This window comes from Salarias fasciatus, chromosome 9, assembly GCF_902148845.1.
Source record: "Salarias fasciatus chromosome 9, fSalaFa1.1, whole genome shotgun sequence".
Lineage (NCBI taxonomy): Eukaryota > Metazoa > Chordata > Actinopteri > Blenniiformes > Blenniidae > Salarias > Salarias fasciatus.
In genome coordinates, this window is record NC_043753.1 from 12,623,175 (window position 1) to 12,638,647 (window position 15,473).

General features: G+C 42.0%; 3 protein-coding genes across 3 annotated transcripts; 2 read left to right on the forward strand and 1 right to left on the reverse strand.

Annotated features, from left to right (window-relative positions):
• The first annotated feature begins 2,387 nt into the window (after positions 1 to 2,387).
• On the forward strand, positions 2,388 to 9,068 carry hgd (homogentisate 1,2-dioxygenase). Its single transcript, XM_030099728.1, has 14 exons — positions 2,388 to 2,537; positions 3,529 to 3,600; positions 4,126 to 4,214; positions 4,303 to 4,408; positions 4,552 to 4,611; positions 4,703 to 4,794; positions 4,925 to 4,959; positions 5,087 to 5,166; positions 5,453 to 5,552; positions 5,662 to 5,786; positions 7,504 to 7,608; positions 7,739 to 7,865; positions 8,550 to 8,731; positions 8,817 to 9,068. Exons 1-14 carry the CDS (start codon positions 2,523 to 2,525, stop codon positions 8,943 to 8,945), a joined length of 1,317 nt encoding a protein of 438 aa, XP_029955588.1. The 5' UTR covers positions 2,388 to 2,522; the 3' UTR covers positions 8,946 to 9,068.
• A 2,069-nt stretch (positions 9,069 to 11,137) lies between these two features.
• Positions 11,138 to 13,430, reverse strand: ndufb4 (NADH:ubiquinone oxidoreductase subunit B4). The gene is made up of 3 exons (XM_030099736.1): positions 13,211 to 13,430; positions 12,114 to 12,257; positions 11,138 to 11,279 (listed from the first exon to the last, which is right to left on the reverse strand). The coding sequence occupies exons 1-3, from the start codon at positions 13,385 to 13,387 to the stop codon at positions 11,217 to 11,219; spliced, it is 384 nt and encodes a 127-aa protein (XP_029955596.1). The 5' UTR covers positions 13,388 to 13,430; the 3' UTR covers positions 11,138 to 11,216.
• A 10-nt stretch (positions 13,431 to 13,440) lies between these two features.
• Positions 13,441 to 14,292, forward strand: LOC115394723 (sperm-associated antigen 16 protein-like). Its single transcript, XM_030100076.1, has one exon. It carries the CDS (start codon positions 13,441 to 13,443, stop codon positions 14,290 to 14,292), a length of 852 nt encoding a protein of 283 aa, XP_029955936.1.
• Positions 14,293 to 15,473: the final 1,181 nt, after the last annotated feature.

Here is a 15,473-nt window from a genome sequence, read left to right on the forward strand (position 1 = left end):
ATCATGAAATAACCTGTGTTGGCCAACAGAATATTTAAAAGTATTGCTTTGCTACGATGCCACAACAAATCTCTCGGCTGAGCCAGATGATTTTAGTTTCATAAGGATGATGTTCACAACTCTGACACAAGGTAATTATGTTAGTGCTACAAAAAGAAATGTGTCCTGCCTGTGTGGCTCACAAAAAAAAAAAAAAGGATTTAAGGTAAGATCTAGCTCTAGAAAGCTTCACCCTGAGGTTTTCCATGTATCTCTTGCTGCTTTGAGTACTGCTTTGCAAAACTCCAGTGATGTTCATTGTATTAGGGTAGTGGGATTAGGGCTTGAAAGTGAAACCTCTTGCAATAAAACCAAAATATTTTGCATGGCCAGATGCCACCGCATGCTGTGTGTGTGTGTGTGTGTCTGTGTGTGAGAGATTGCTTGTTTATGCATATGGGGGATAGACAGTGCCAGGTGAGTGTACCATTTACCATCAAGCCATTGAATTCAGCAGGCATCTAATAACAAAGCATTTATGGCCCACTTACGCATGCATAGATATGACTGTCAGTGTGCAACAGCAGTGCCTCTCTCCCATCTTCCTGTCTTAAAACACACAGGCACCATCCGGATTGGACCCAGACATTCTCGGATTCTATCATCAGACTCGGGGATGAAATTAAAATCGCTCATTTTCTTTCTCCATACAAGGAGCAGATCAATTTCCGGAGACTGGGACGTGATATTTTCCTGCCATTGGGCTTTCTCGTCTTTGGCACAGCACCCTGACTGCCTGCCAGCGGGAGGCCCGGCTCTGCCTGCACGCCTCGCCGGAGAACAGTTACTTCTGCCGCGGCGAGTTTATTTGCGCCTCGCTATGAGAATTGCCATCATTTACCCTTCCCCAACACCTCCCCAAAAAAGAGAAAAGAAATAGACAAGCAGGGGAAGCGAGCCACGGATGAGAACAGCGAAATTGATTCTTTTTGATACATGCTGCATGGGGGACATTAGGTACACCTCGTTTGACCACCTATTTCCAGAAATGAACTGAATAAATTTTGCGTGAAGTAATGTATAAGCCTTTTAGAGGCCTCTTCTTGTTGTTGTTGTTGTTGTTGTTCCTACTATCAAGAAAGCATGCAGAGGTTATCCAAGTATACGCTAACGCTGGTTTTAAGAGAAGTGCATTAATTATGGAGCTGTACGGAAATGATTACTCACTTTACATAAAACAACAAGTCAGCCTGTGTTAAGCATGACAAAATCAGAAACTGATGAACCATTATGGAGCCCTGAGAGCGCAGCACTGCTGTTCCTACAGCTTCCTGTAAGGAAACACAAAAAATGCATTTTCTTTTCCTTGGGAAATGAAGGATTTTGCAAAGTGAATGCATTAAATGTGCCCTTTCAAAACACTAATGTTTGTTTTCGTGCAACGTGAGCAAGTACTGACGTTTGCACAAAGACTGAGTGCAGTTCGGCCATGAGCAACAATCTGTGGTCGATTACGGGATGAGTAACTAGTTGATGAGATTATCTCTTATAACCTGGTGTGATTTGTGAATAAACTATTTCTTTTAACAGCATGCATTATCTTATGCTGGTGCGTTATATTTAGTTGAAAAATCATAATATAAAAACAATACGAGGATTGAAAATTACTGTTGACTCATTTAACAACAATGAAATGAAGACATTGTGAATTTTTGTACTCAGCTTTAGTGGATGGGTGTAACGGCTGTGACGGTTGCAGGTGTGTAGATAAAGACTATCTCTCCCAGTTCTTCTGCAGTAATGCTTTTTTGACCTTTCGATCCCAGCAGCTGTTAACAATCGATCCCTCTGCCATACATTTCATCATGTCGGGGTCACAGGGCACTGGAATTGATCCCAGCCAACAACATGGGCGAAAGCAGGGTCCAGATATGTAGTCACATTCACACCAATTAGCCTTGACAAATATATTTTGTGGAAGGAATTTCTCTCAGGTTCAAACCCACTGAACAATTAAATATTTAAATTTAAAGTTCCTGCCGGAGTTTGACATCAACCAAATGGATGGAGCATGTGATCTTCTATGAGTTGTGATCTGGTCTGAAACAGCTATAATGAGAAAAAAAATAAAGGATTTTATCCCACATAAATTCCTTATAAGTTATCCAAAAATCCAACCTACGTCTATTTACTTTGAATGAAGGAAGCTGTGCCTTTAAATAAACATGAATGATCCACATATGTTACCTGCGCGTTCTGCTGTGTTTTCCCTGCAGAGGCGCTGGCCGGCCTCTGTTTGCTTGAATCCGGGCCATCCGACCCGCCAGTCCTCTCCCTCCCTCCGGCCCCCGCGGCTCTCACGTCACGAGGAGTCAGTCGAGGCCTAATTAAACCCAGATTGAGAAAGAGTATAAATCCAACCCCCTTTTTCAGCTGGGACCGCACTCCGGCGTGCTCGGGTCCTGCAGTGGAAAACAGGGAAGCAACTGCAACTTGCTCTGGAGCTTCTGAAACTCTTAGCAGCTGTTTGAAGAGAAAGCAGAATGGCTGGACTCAAGGTAAGGCAGTTTATATTTTAACTATTAGTTACTCATCAGGGCTTCAAACCTGCAGCTCGTGACAAGAACAGAAGTTTAGATCAACTCTGTGCAAAAGTTTTTCACATGTTACAACTACTTATATTGATTTAAGTAAATCCTGCAAAACAAATGTGCAAATTTAAATGGTTTTATCGACCAAGGATGCAGAAGTCTGCATAACACCGGGTGAGAGGAGGGAGGCGTTCCCTCCAGCCAATCAGAGCGCAGCATTCAGCCTCTGCCCAGATGTTGTCTGACAATCCGCAACTTCACTGAGTTTTCAAAAAGCTTCAGCGTGATGTGGAAAAGGCGTGAACTAAGTCACAATGTGCTTTTCAAAACTCGGCTATTTGGAATATATCTTTTATTTTTTCCATAGTTATTTTTGTTATTAAATGTATTAAAAAACAACGCATCTGCTGAACCTTTATGTGTCTTTGTACTGATAAAACCTTTTAAAAGGAGTAAAAAATGTACTTTGTCTCATGAAGAACATGCTGCAGCCTGGAAACAGCTCATGAAGGCACACACATGGAAACCATCAATGTCCATGAACGTGCTTTTTGCAGACCAACAGTGACTCAGCAAGATTCTGTTTGCCTCGTGCCAAGTTCACGTTTCCCTGTCAGGGGAGATATGGCAGTTGTCATAATTGACATATTGATCAAAAAGTACTGTGGAGGATCCAACTGTAATTAGCCTGTTTCTCTAACACAATAACAGAAAAATAATGGATGACTGCAAGGGGGGAAATTTGGTATAACCGCAGTTTGTTTTATGATAGATCTAATGTGAATCAATATGACAACAATTAACAAAAAGACAAGCCTTAATGACAAGCCTTCAAATTTAATTATAACCAGCATGAACACATTTATCCTGCATCACAATGAAGCCGCATGATGTATTTTTTATTTTTCTCTTTAACTTGCCTTCCCTTGAGTGTGAGACGTCTGTCTGTTTCTTGCAGTACATGAGTGGCTTTGGGAACGAGTTCTCCTCTGAAGACCCTCGTTGTCCCGGGTCCTTACCTGAGGGACAGGTAACACACACTCACATACACACACGCAAACTCATTTTCACATTCATTCATTGTGTTATTTCAATACAAGTATTGTAAAATCCTGTGCTTAAGCGAACTATGTGAAATCTTAATTTTTAACTGAATGCTTTAATTGATTTACATGAAATAAGAGTACTGAACTGTCACAAGATAAACACTCACATTTGCACCTATAGACATTTCTTAGCCGTCAGCTAGCCTTACAGGCATGTTTTGGACAAATTGAGCAGGAATTGGGATAATCTGAGCTGGACCTGGGATAATCTTCATTATGATACAGCACAGTTCTTTATAATATTGTATTACACAATGAGATTAAACAACTCAGAGCGACATCAGCCTGAAGTACCAGATCAATGCAACAGTGTTCGATGTGATAACACTTTATTGTTGTTGTACGACTTTGATTTGTATTTCAGTGCTTCTGCTAAGAGATTTGTTTGCTAAATAAACTTGTATTCATACACCGCACGACATTGATATCATGTGCATGCATCTCTGCAGAACAACCCTCAGGTCTGCCCGTACGGCCTCTACGCCGAGCAGCTGTCCGGCTCCGCCTTCACCTGCCCTCGTCCGACCAACAAGAGGAGGTGACCGTCCCCGTCTGGCGCTTTGCTCTGACGGAAATGAATATTTGGCGTTGTGACTAAACGCCGGCCTCCTTGCCTCCTCCTCCAGCTGGCTGTACCGCATCCTCCCCTCTGTGAAGCATAAGCCTTTCATCGCGATGTCCTGTGGGGATGTGACGGAGAACTGGAACGAGGTGGAGCCTGATCCGAACCAGGTAAGCCAACAGGAGGACTGAAATGAACTCAACCTGCTCACATAATGTTTCACATTGAAGCTAAACGAGGAAATCTGTCTTCACAACATTAACTTGACTTTAAAGTACTTGAATACATTATGACAATGAGATTTCTCTCACAGCTGCGTTGGCTGCCATTCAACATCCCCAGACCTACTGAGAAGAGAGTCGACTTCGTTACTGTAAGATCACCTCATTTCAGTATTATTTTGTGGATATATAGTTCAAAGTAAAGACTCATTACTTGGTAATTCCTCTACTTGTATGACTCAGGGTCTCCACACTGTCTGTGGCGCTGGAGATGCTAAATCTCGTAATGGCATCGGCATCCACATCTACACCTGCAACAGCTCCATGGTGGACAGGTCAGTATGTAAATGCACCCAGAGGTGTCCCTCGGTGCTATAAATACAAGTATTTAATGAAAAATGTGAAAATCAGTGTTGTCTTTTGACAAGGTTTCCAAAGTTTTTTTTTTTTTCCTTCTTGCTGCAGGTGCTTCAACAACTCGGATGGAGACTTTCTGATTGGTGAGGAAAAGGGTTGTTGATGTTTTCTCTGTCATCCATCGTAAGAACAATGATAGTTCAATCCTCAGTCGTTCTTCTCCCTCAAATTTTATTCTTTTGCGGCTATTTTCTCTGTTTGTGTCTGTAGTCCCCCAGCAGGGTGAGATCCTGATCACCACGGAGTTTGGGAAGATGATGGTCGAGCCGAACGAGATCTGTGTCATCCAGGTGGGTTGGATGTTTTCCATTTTCCACCCATTTGCACAAAAATCCCCATTGTGTCCGCACCCATCTCCCACTTACCATATTTAGAAAGACATTGCTGTGTACTTTCCCGAAGAGACCTTCAAACATATAACAGAGGAAAGAGCTTTTAAGCTACAGAGTCCTCGGCCACCAGAACAGCAGCATATGTGTTTTTCCAGACCAAAGTCTCACCAGTAAAGATGCGGCCTACATGCACAAAATTACCTCTGACAACCACTTTTCTCCTTTTTTCTCCCCCTCCCCCCAGCAAGGGATGCGTTTCAGTGTGGAAGTGTTTGGAGAAACCAGGGGATACATCCTGGAGGTGTACGGAGCCCATTTTGAGCTCCCTGACTTGGGACCTATAGGTTAGTAAACGACTCTTTTTCAAAAGCGGGGCAGATTTCCAAACCTCTTTGTTCAATTTCACCTTTCTCTCGCAGCCATTTCTCATCATTTCTACCTTCTGTGCTGTAGGAGCCAATGGTCTGGCCAACCCAAGGGACTTCCTGTGCCCGGTCGCCTGGTACGAGGATCGGACGGTGTCCACCGGTTACACCGTCATCAACAAGTACCAGGGGAAGCTGTTTGCCTGCCAGCAGGTGGTTATTTTGACATATAACTTAGAGCACGTGCTCCCCGACGGGGAATGCAGACATACGGCGCAGTTGCCCTATTACCTTATTTCGCTTTGCGTATGCTTCAGTAAACACCATCTAACTGCCACCGAGACTAAAAAGGAATCTGTCCAAGTGAAGTATATGATCCATTAGCTGCTCCCGCCGACTGAATTGCCATCCCTGATGATTTAATATCAAAGCCTTGGCTGTTATCCATTCAGCGGGTTTCCGCCTCGGCTCCCTTATGAGTCTTAATCACTCATAATTAGTTAAGGCATTCTGGAGCTGCAGACAGTGTACCTGTGAAGCTTTGCTTTGTAGGAAAAACCTTTTCCAAGTTAAGCATTAATTTCACCATATTTCACTCGGGGAATGATCCTCCCCCTCCTGAAATGTCCTGTTGGGCGCATAATTGGATCGACACATAATGTCTGACAGGAGGTTTTTTTTTTTTTTTTTTTTTTTTTTTCCGAGACGGGGAGGAGGTGGGAGGAGAGGTTTGTCAGGGGCGGGGGTTGAAGGGTTGTAACCGTGGAAACCGTGTCAAACCACACTGTTATTATTCATCGTAAGAAGTACACAAGGGCAAGATACGGCCTGTTATTTTTGAGGCAAAACAAACCTTTCTTCCCCTCTTTCTCTGCCCTCGGGTGTGTGCTGTGGTTCACAGGCGACACACTTTTCGGGGAGTTCACTCTTCCCCAAGCCTGGAGATCGAGGCTGCAGGGGTAGGAAAATAAGATGGGGGACGCAGGCCTCATCTCAGGGAAGATGCTGCTGCTCCTTTCTGGTCCTGCTGTTTTGTTCCCCTGCAGAGAGCTGAAATTGCTCAAATTAACTTATTATTTGCTTGACTGGGCCAATATGTTTGTGTTTTGTGTGCGTGTGTGTGCAAGTGCTTGCTCCCAACCATTTTTTCCCCTCGTTTTAATCGAATGTAGTGGAGTTATCACAGATGAATGTCCAACAAATTACCTGCACTGGGTTTCCCAAAGACCCTTTTTTTTTTAATGGCGGCTGCCTAGAGACGGGTGTGTGTTAAGTTGTTTTTTTAGTACTTATTAGCGATGCAATGTGTGTGTACGCATTTGGTTTTGCATACATTCACGATTGTGTACGCGTTTGTCGGCTTTTATTGTTGTTGTGTATTTAATGTTGATTTGTGGAAGTGTGTGTGTGTGTGAGCGAGTGTGTAGGGAGTGTGGAGGTCAGTATGGAGGCAGCTTGAGTTGTAATGAACTATATTGATTTTAGAGGTGCTGTTGAATGTCTTTTTCGCTGTGACATTATCAGAAAAGAGAAACTATATAAAATTGCTGTGGTTTTAACAATCAAGATAAAGAAATATCTCTGCACCCACTGCTGCCTCCCCCCTTAACTGCGCTGCTGCGAGCGTCAAAATGCTCAAAGTTTGGGAAAGTTTGATTGTGAAGCCAATTACCCCATAATACCTGGAGCCTCGTATCACAAAGAACAGGGGGAATGAAAGAGAAGAATGAAAGAAGCGCACCCTCTTTCACAATCAACCCTTTTCATTACGACCAGTTTTTTTCTCTTTATGTCAAGAAGTACTCTCTCTGGGAATTTAAGATTACAAAGACATTATTCATTGTTCCTTTTTCCCTGTGAAAAGCTCAATTTAAAGTCTTTTGTGTTTGTTGTTTGGGTAGACTCCTCTTATTTGTTTTGTTGTGCGTAGGATTTCTCGCCGTTCAATGTGGTTGCCTGGCACGGGAACTACACGCCTTACAAATACAGCCTGGACAACTTTATGGTTATCAACTGTGTGGCCTTCGACCACGCGGTAAGAGTCACGCTTAAGGACATACAATTACAGCATACTTTAGTAATTTGTCCTTTTTAACCCACTGGAGTTCAGTGATCTTTTACTAATTCTTCACTTAAACTGCCGCTCGTTTACAATCTTCCACTAGGACCCCTCGATATTCACCGTGCTGACGGCTAAGTCCACCAAACCAGGTGTGGCCATCGCTGACTTTGTCATCTTCCCTCCGCGTTGGGGTGTGGCAGACCACACTTTCCGTCCGCCGTACTACCACCGTAAGACCACAGGAACACACGCAGACCCTATTTCAGCAGTGCGTTTCCTTTTTTAACTGTATTCTGTAACCTACAGGTACGTCACAGAAATTCAGAACATAATTGAAAAGTCCATTTTCCCCATAATTTAGCAAATCAAACAGTAATAAATAATATATTTTGCATTTAGTACACACAAACTGACACTTTTTGTTCAAGAATAGTTTTTCAGCTTCAAATAAAAAAAGCAGGATCTCAAAATATTACAAGATTTTACATGATCAGATGTTTTCCTATTTGTTTTCAATAAGAATAATAATTATCACAATCAAAATTTAAAATAAATTGCAGATGTTTGCATTTCTATGTTTTAAATGTGTTTAAATGACTGAAAATGCAATAAACTTGTCAATAATATTGTATTTTTTGAGACATGCGGCTGAAGCAGCTGATTTTGAATGTCAGTTTGAATGAAGATGTCAAATAAACCTTGCAAGGGTAAATGTTATCAAATAAATTAAGCAAAACCATCTAAAAGCTAAAATGCCCTTTAATCCAGCCAGATGAGGACAGTCCACCTGCTCCTCAGCTCATTTTAGTAGACTGTAGCTTTTGTGTGATTTCACCAAAGATCTATAAGGCCATCTAGTGGAGATCAGGGTCACAGCTCACTCCCGTTAAACTGCCTCCTGTTGGTCACTGTAGGGAACTGCATGAGTGAGTTCATGGGCCTGATCAAGGGACACTACGAGGCCAAGGAGGAGGGCTTCCAGCCTGGAGGGGCCAGCCTGCACAGCATCATGACCCCGCATGGCCCGGACACCGGCTGCTTCGAGAAGAACACCGCTGCTGCGCTCCAGCCCGAGAGGGTGGCCGACGGCACCATGGTAAGAAAGAAGAAAACATGCGTGGACGTGGAGTCAGCGCTGTCAGGAATTACATCCTTTTCATGCAATTTTTTTTTCTCTCCAGGCCTTCATGTTCGAGTCGTCTTTCAGCATGGCCGTGACCAAATGGGGCCTGCAGACCTGCCAGAGGCTGGACAAGAACTACTACCAGTGCTGGGAAACTCTACGCAAGCACTTTAACCCCAAATGGTAACCCAGCCAATAGAAATAAAAATAAAAAGCAGTGACTAAAAAGAACACTGCACAAAGTTAAACAAAGAGATGCGATGTCAAAAAATTCTCATTTCATCTAATAAAGTGTAAACTTCCTCAAAAATGAATGGCTCTTCTCTTTGTGTTATTTAATTAGGAATTAATTTCCTCCTTTTTTTTTTACAACTTGTATAATGTCTGGGATTGTATCATATTGTGCCAGTATAAGTTATATTCAAAAGGGAATCACTCATCCAACTTACGATTGAAGTCTTCACAGGATAAGTTATTTTGTATTTTGTGGATCTTTAGTTTTTTTTCTAAAGTATGTGTGCTGCACTGAAGGAAACACTCAAATGATATATATATATTATATTTGTTGAGATAGCTGACTTATTTTCTTTGACTGATTTGCATAAACGCTAGTGCTCGGGCCCATTGCTTCAGTGAGGAACCTCACAATTATTGCAACTAATTTATTTTTGAAATATGAAGGAAAGTCAGTACACTTTAACCCAAAAACTATGGCCAATTCCTGCCAGTAATTGAAATTGCAGTTTAAGACGTACCCACTCTTTCAGACAGAATAACATGCTTTTTTCTTTAATAGGGAAATAATGTTTATTTGGTACATTTTAATGCCAATTTTCAATAGATGATTGCATATTTCTCAAGTAATGAAGTATATTTATGTTGACTTTCAAGTTCTGAATAGAGATATAATGCAACACCTAAGAGTTAAGATTTTCAATTTACATATACAGCAAACCCTGTAGTGAGGGGACACTCTAAAATCCAAGTGGCAGTGTCCCCTGGAGACACATGTCCCCTCTTTAGAGGAGCACATAGAGGACTAAATGGAGGCCATCTTGACAACAAAAGAGCTGGAGCTCATTGCTGATAATGAATGGTCAAAAATAGCAGTGGAGGCATGAAAAAAGCTGCTCAGTAATTATGGGAAGAGTTTGATTGCTGTATAGCGATGCGCAGATGAAGCTTCCTGATTGATGATTTCATGAATCCAATAGATATTATTGAGAAGTATCTGAATAATTATGGGCATGCCACTTTTTGTTCAAATGTAAATCAAATCAGAACAATATTTTTTCCACAACAACAGGGCTTCTTGCACATCATCTTACTAACTTTTGAAAGACGCCTATGTCATTTCTGGCAAAAAAAAAAAATGTTTCTGGTTGGATTAAAGTAACTTGAAGCCAAAATTTGCCTGGAATATGAATCGTTTCGGGCCAAAACATTGCGTCTGCGTCCACAGACACAGTGAAATCAAATCCATCAGTCAAATCGATGCAGTTCATATGCCAAGCCTTTAGGTGGCGCTGTCACTCTGTAACTCTGCGAAAATACACCAAAGAAGACGCGCCTAAACAAACACCACACAATCAGCTGTCAGGACACCGGGAGACGGACTTGAGAAACGTACTTTGACTGTATTTAGACCGTTTTCCTGTCCACTCTGACTGGAATTTGCCAGAAAAACTTGTCCACTTTTGGCAAGAAGTCCGCTCTATAAGGTATGTAAACAATAGAAAGCGTGTCCGTGCACGCATATTTCTCCTCTCGGCAAAAGTGTCCGCACTTCGCGAGCCCCTTCGTCAGAGGTTTCTCTGTATTGAGTTCCCTAAAGGTTTATCTCAAAACCTTTATGAACAACTACCCATGCTTTGTTAATGAAGTGAAATTGGATCACCATCAGCTGAAATCTGTGAAAACATACAGTATATATCATATTTTTGAATTAAATTGTATTTCGCCCCAAGTGGAGTGAGTGCACATGGTTCTGGAGTGGTTAACAATCTTGCCCCACAACAAGATAATGTAAGTACGAGTCCAGGTTTGAGAGGCCACTTCTGAGTGGAGTTTGCTAGGTTTTTCCTCCCACAGGCCAAAAAGCCTCACCCTATAAAGGTTAACTGCTGTTTTAAAAATTTCCCCTTGTCTACAATGTGATCTTGTGTGAGTTTTGTTCTGTGCTTGCCCTGTGATGGACGGTCCTGCAGTGCCTTCACCCACAGACAGGTGGGATTGGCTCAGGCCCCCTGCAGGCATAATAAGTTGATATAAAATGTTAATTGACAGAGAGGTTATTCAGCTACCCCATCTCATCTAAGATCGAAAACATGGCCTATCATGCGCACATTATTTTTCTCTCACCATTAATTCAAAACCAAACCATGTCTGACAAGATATTTTTATTGGATTAATAATTACACACACTGGAACATACAGCAGCATATTTCCACATCAGAGCTCACGATGCCAAGCTGAACTTGCGCTCATAGGTTCCAGCCTTAATCATTGCCTCTTTTTTGTCCTGTAAAACACACGACAAACAGATGATGGGTTAGTACAGTTTCCATGGCAACAAAGTCATACCACCCAAACCCTCTTCACCTTCAGGACATTTGACTGCATGTTTTTGGAGTGAACGTTTTATGATTTCCAAGTCTTTTTTTTCCCTCCCCCACCCAGCAGAGGGGGAGACGAGCATGATAGCCCAGCGCTGTGACAATTGCGCCAAATTCTTGCTGGAATTCCAATTGGCGAGGATTTACAGGGTAAATCTCCATGACAATGAGGAGGGAAAATGAAAGCAGGCATGGATTCAAACGGAGCATTCATTTCTAATGTGAATGAATCTGCGACAAAAAATTGAAACCAGATCAACTGCGCCCCTACGAGGAAATAATGGTCCCCAATTGTAACTACATGATTTCTGAAAGAAAAAAAAAAACAAAAAAAAAAAAGCCGTTGCCAAGGCAAAACTATTCATGTGAATTGTATTGTCAGTGAGCCAGAAAAAGCCATAACATGGTAAAATGTTCCCATGTGAATACTGAGTTGCATCGAGTGATCACACAGATGCTTTCATAGGAATGTGAGAACAGCCAGATAGCTGGATTTAAAAAAGAAGAGTGCAGGGGCCTCACCAAACATTGTTTGCACCCGCCATCACTGTGTACTATTCTCATCTCTAACTTATTAATTTCATTATCTGTCACATTAGTCGTTGCACAATCTTTAGTTTTATTGTAATTAGAATTTTGATACTTTTTGTGCTGCTTGAGAAGACACAGTTGAGACATGTCATTCAATAGATGTTCCCTGACATTTTAAAACAAAGAAAATCCATCATATGGTTTCATACCCGGTCCGTCTTGAAGATGTAGTAAAGGGCAAAGAGAGGGAAAAGCCCAAACATTGCACCAAACAGAGAAGTCTTCTTTGTGGCTTTAAAGTGTGTGTAGGGGTTGGCTCGTGCATAGACCCATCGTGTCAGGGCAGGGTCTTCCTGGAGAGACACAAGTATAAAACAAAATAGTCAGCTGTTTTCACAAGTAAATGCAATAATAAATGCAAACACCACTGAACAAAACAGACAAAACCAAGCAAAGAAGAGCAGATTGTAAGTTGCATTTCAAGAAATTGTCTTCTATTGTTTGCCATTTATCTGTCTGTGGAAAGAACACACAAATGTACATGGCTATATCAGTGAATGGTGTTTGTTTCTAAAGTTTTGGATATTACCATGATTTCTTGGCACTGGCATGGTGCACTTGATCTCTGTCAATATCAACACATCTCTTCCTGTCACAATTATTATACTTTGACCATCAAATATTCTAAAACATTCTGTAACTGTCAAAAATTTAACTATCAGAATGAAAATACAAGGAATCAAAATAAGTGAATAAACTACTTTGAACATTAGAGATGATGGATGATTTCAGGCAAATCACATGTTTACATGATATACTGAACATGATAATGTCATCCACCAATTAATGCACAGTAAAAGCAGCTTTGCTAATACAAAGACTGCACTTGGATGAGTCCAGGTTAAAATATAAAACGTGCGATGCCACCAATCTTTGCCTTATTGTTTTGTTTTTTTACTGTTGTAGCTTCGTTTTATAAAACGAAACACTCTTCTACACATGTGGCGAGGTGCAGATGTTCTAAAGACGTTGTTAATGATTTCGTGTTAACACTTATTTAAAGGGGAAAACAGATATGTCCCTTGTCAGGGCTTTTTAAAGACAAAATCCGGGACTGGTCCTTTGTTATCTGGAAAGACGTTCAGGCAGCTTTACAATATCAACTAACTTTCGAAATCACATTTAGCATAACTTTGGGTGTGACTTTGGATCTCCTCTGTGCAGTGTGTTTTTCTCCTATCAGTGCAACCTTTAGTATTCAGCTCTTTTCAAGGGTGACATTGCTAGCTAGCGGCTAGCCACTTACGATGAGCTCGCTCCTGTGCGGGTTGTTGAGCTGCAGCTGGTACTGCCGCTTCAGGTTCGCCTGTATGGCTGTTCTTGCTTCTTCCGCGCGCCTCTGGTCAGGCGACAGGTTGAAATATTCATTCGGATCCAATGTTCTAGGCCGAGAGGCCAAGGGCGCCTCTTTGTAATCCGCCATGATTGTTTGGTGACGCCACGAACGAGGCACACGTGATATTGTGAAGTCTCGCGATGACTGGCTCACTCGTCGCCATGGCAACAGCAAGCGTTCTGCCCCACGGAGCAATGACAGCGAAGAAGAAAACACACGAAAAAAGCATCGACGATCTATCAATTGACAGCGATGGTGACTTTAAATATGAAGAAGATCATCTGGAAGGTGAATGTAGTTTAACAGAGGGGGAAGAAGATCCGGAAGCCGAGGTAAAAGCCGACATCCAGGTCCGGACCAATGCCCCAGCTCCAACAAGAGTCAACACAGAAAACACGAGGAAACCGACGACTGTGTTGACTTTTATACGCAATTATCTCTCTCAAATGGGAATGGAAAAAACATTAGACTGTTTCCAAACTGAGTGGACCGAGGTGACAGAGAAAGGCCTGGTGGATCCAGAGCAGGTCAGCCCAGTGCCAGATGTGTATATTGAAAACCAGCACTTGGAGAACCAGCTGATGAACGCCCGGCGGGAGAGAGAGGAGTACCGACAAGCCGCCGCCGCTTCAGCCGAAACACTGCTGAGGGCCCAAAAACTCAGAGACGTCCACCGGCTGCAGCACAAGCGCGTGGTCCAGGAGAAAAACAGGCTCATCGAGGAGCTGAGGAGGCTCCAACTGCAGTGCAGCAACAACACACCTGCAGTCCTCCGGATGAAGGAGAAATGCCAAGTGGCTTTAAAGCAGGTCATGCAGGTGGCTTCAGAGAGAGACAAAGCTTTGGGACAGATGGACAGTCAGTCTCCTCAGGGTGTTGGTGCAGAGGAGCCCAGTATCAAACAATCAGCCGCTTCCCTCATCCAGCCAAGACCTCCAACAGGCCCTGGAAGGCAGTCTAAAGGGCGATCAGTAAAACCAACAACTCCTTGAATATATTTACATATCAGTGAATATAAATCTCTGTGTTTACTCATTTATCGCAATGCAGCACACTTTTGATCCACAAACTATTATTATGTAAGGAAGAACTCTGCATGTGACACAAATATTGATTAGGAAGAGCAGCCACAATTTGAGTGTGAAATTACATTTTCCAAACTAAATTCACACATTAAAACCTTTGATGTGATGTTAGTGTTCCAATTGATGCCTCATCTCCATTTCCAAAATATGAAACAGAAAACTAACTGCTTTACATTGTCATTTGTATACATTGTCGTACAGTAAATAAAAACAAAACCCACAATGATTTACTTCCAGTCCTTGTAGCAACACTGTTGCACACTGTTTCGGAACATTTTACTGCAATGATTTTTGATTTATCACTTTGTCAATGAAAATATTTCTGCATATTTCCAGGACGGACTCTAACTGGATGGATTGCTCTGCAATAGAGATGAGAGAACTAACTTCACTTTGTGTTTATTTTTGTTTTCAATATTGCCACTTGGGGGCGTTATCCAGCAAGATATGGCTACACTGTCACACACCTTCAGTGTGACACAACTGGAAGATAGAGAAGAGCAGAAACCTGGTGGCAACAACCAAAGATAAACCTGTATGTAGAGCAATAATGTGAGTTCTGCTCGGAATAAGAATACATTTAATTCAAATTGCAACCACAACCGTGGTAATCCCAGCAGCAGAGGAGGGTTTAGAGGCAAGAATTTCCTGCAAATAGAAAGAACAAACATTATAGGGCTGAAGTTGTATTGTCAGCTTCAGCAAACATGTGAACAGGGAAAGTATATTAGATGTCTTGTAATTTCTACATCACATTTTTCTGTATGTTATTCTCCAGGAGGTAGCTGGAATAAGAATAACTGGTTTTACTGACCGTTTTTAGCTTGTGAGATACACACAGCCACAAGAGAATATGTTCCACTTTTACCTTTCAATCTACCAGGATGATGGATTTTCATGGAAGCCGAACCGTTTTATACCTTGTCAATGATGTGTCAGGAGTATAACAAGTGGATTATACCATACACACAGCAGATATGATGATATAGCTTCTTAGGCACAGTTGTGTTTAATTCCAGACTTCATCCTTGAGCGGTGAAGTGGTGCTGAGATGCTGAGAGAGAGCTTTGATCCCAGGAGGCCCGGGT

Bases quoted from the DNA above. Each gene is read 5' to 3' on its own strand.
- LOC115394723 (XM_030100076.1), top strand. From the start codon at position 13,441: ATGACTGGCTCACTCGTCGCCATGGCAACAGCAAGCGTTCTGCCCCAC.
- ndufb4 (XM_030099736.1), bottom strand. From the start codon at position 13,387: ATGGCGGATTACAAAGAGGCGCCCTTGGCCTCTCGGCCTAGAACATTG. The intron at 12,258-13,210 runs GTAAGTGGCTAG...GTGTCTCTCCAG, and splicing joins CGCACAGGAGCGAGCTCATC to GAAGACCCTGCCCTGACACG. The intron at 11,280-12,113 runs GTATGAAACCAT...TGTGTTTTACAG, and splicing joins ACATCTTCAAGACGGACCGG to GACAAAAAAGAGGCAATGAT.
- hgd (XM_030099728.1), top strand. The intron at 4,795-4,924 runs GTCAGTATGTAA...TTCTTGCTGCAG, and splicing joins AACAGCTCCATGGTGGACAG to GTGCTTCAACAACTCGGATG. The intron at 5,787-7,503 runs GTGGTTATTTTG...TGTTGTGCGTAG, and splicing joins AGCTGTTTGCCTGCCAGCAG to GATTTCTCGCCGTTCAATGT.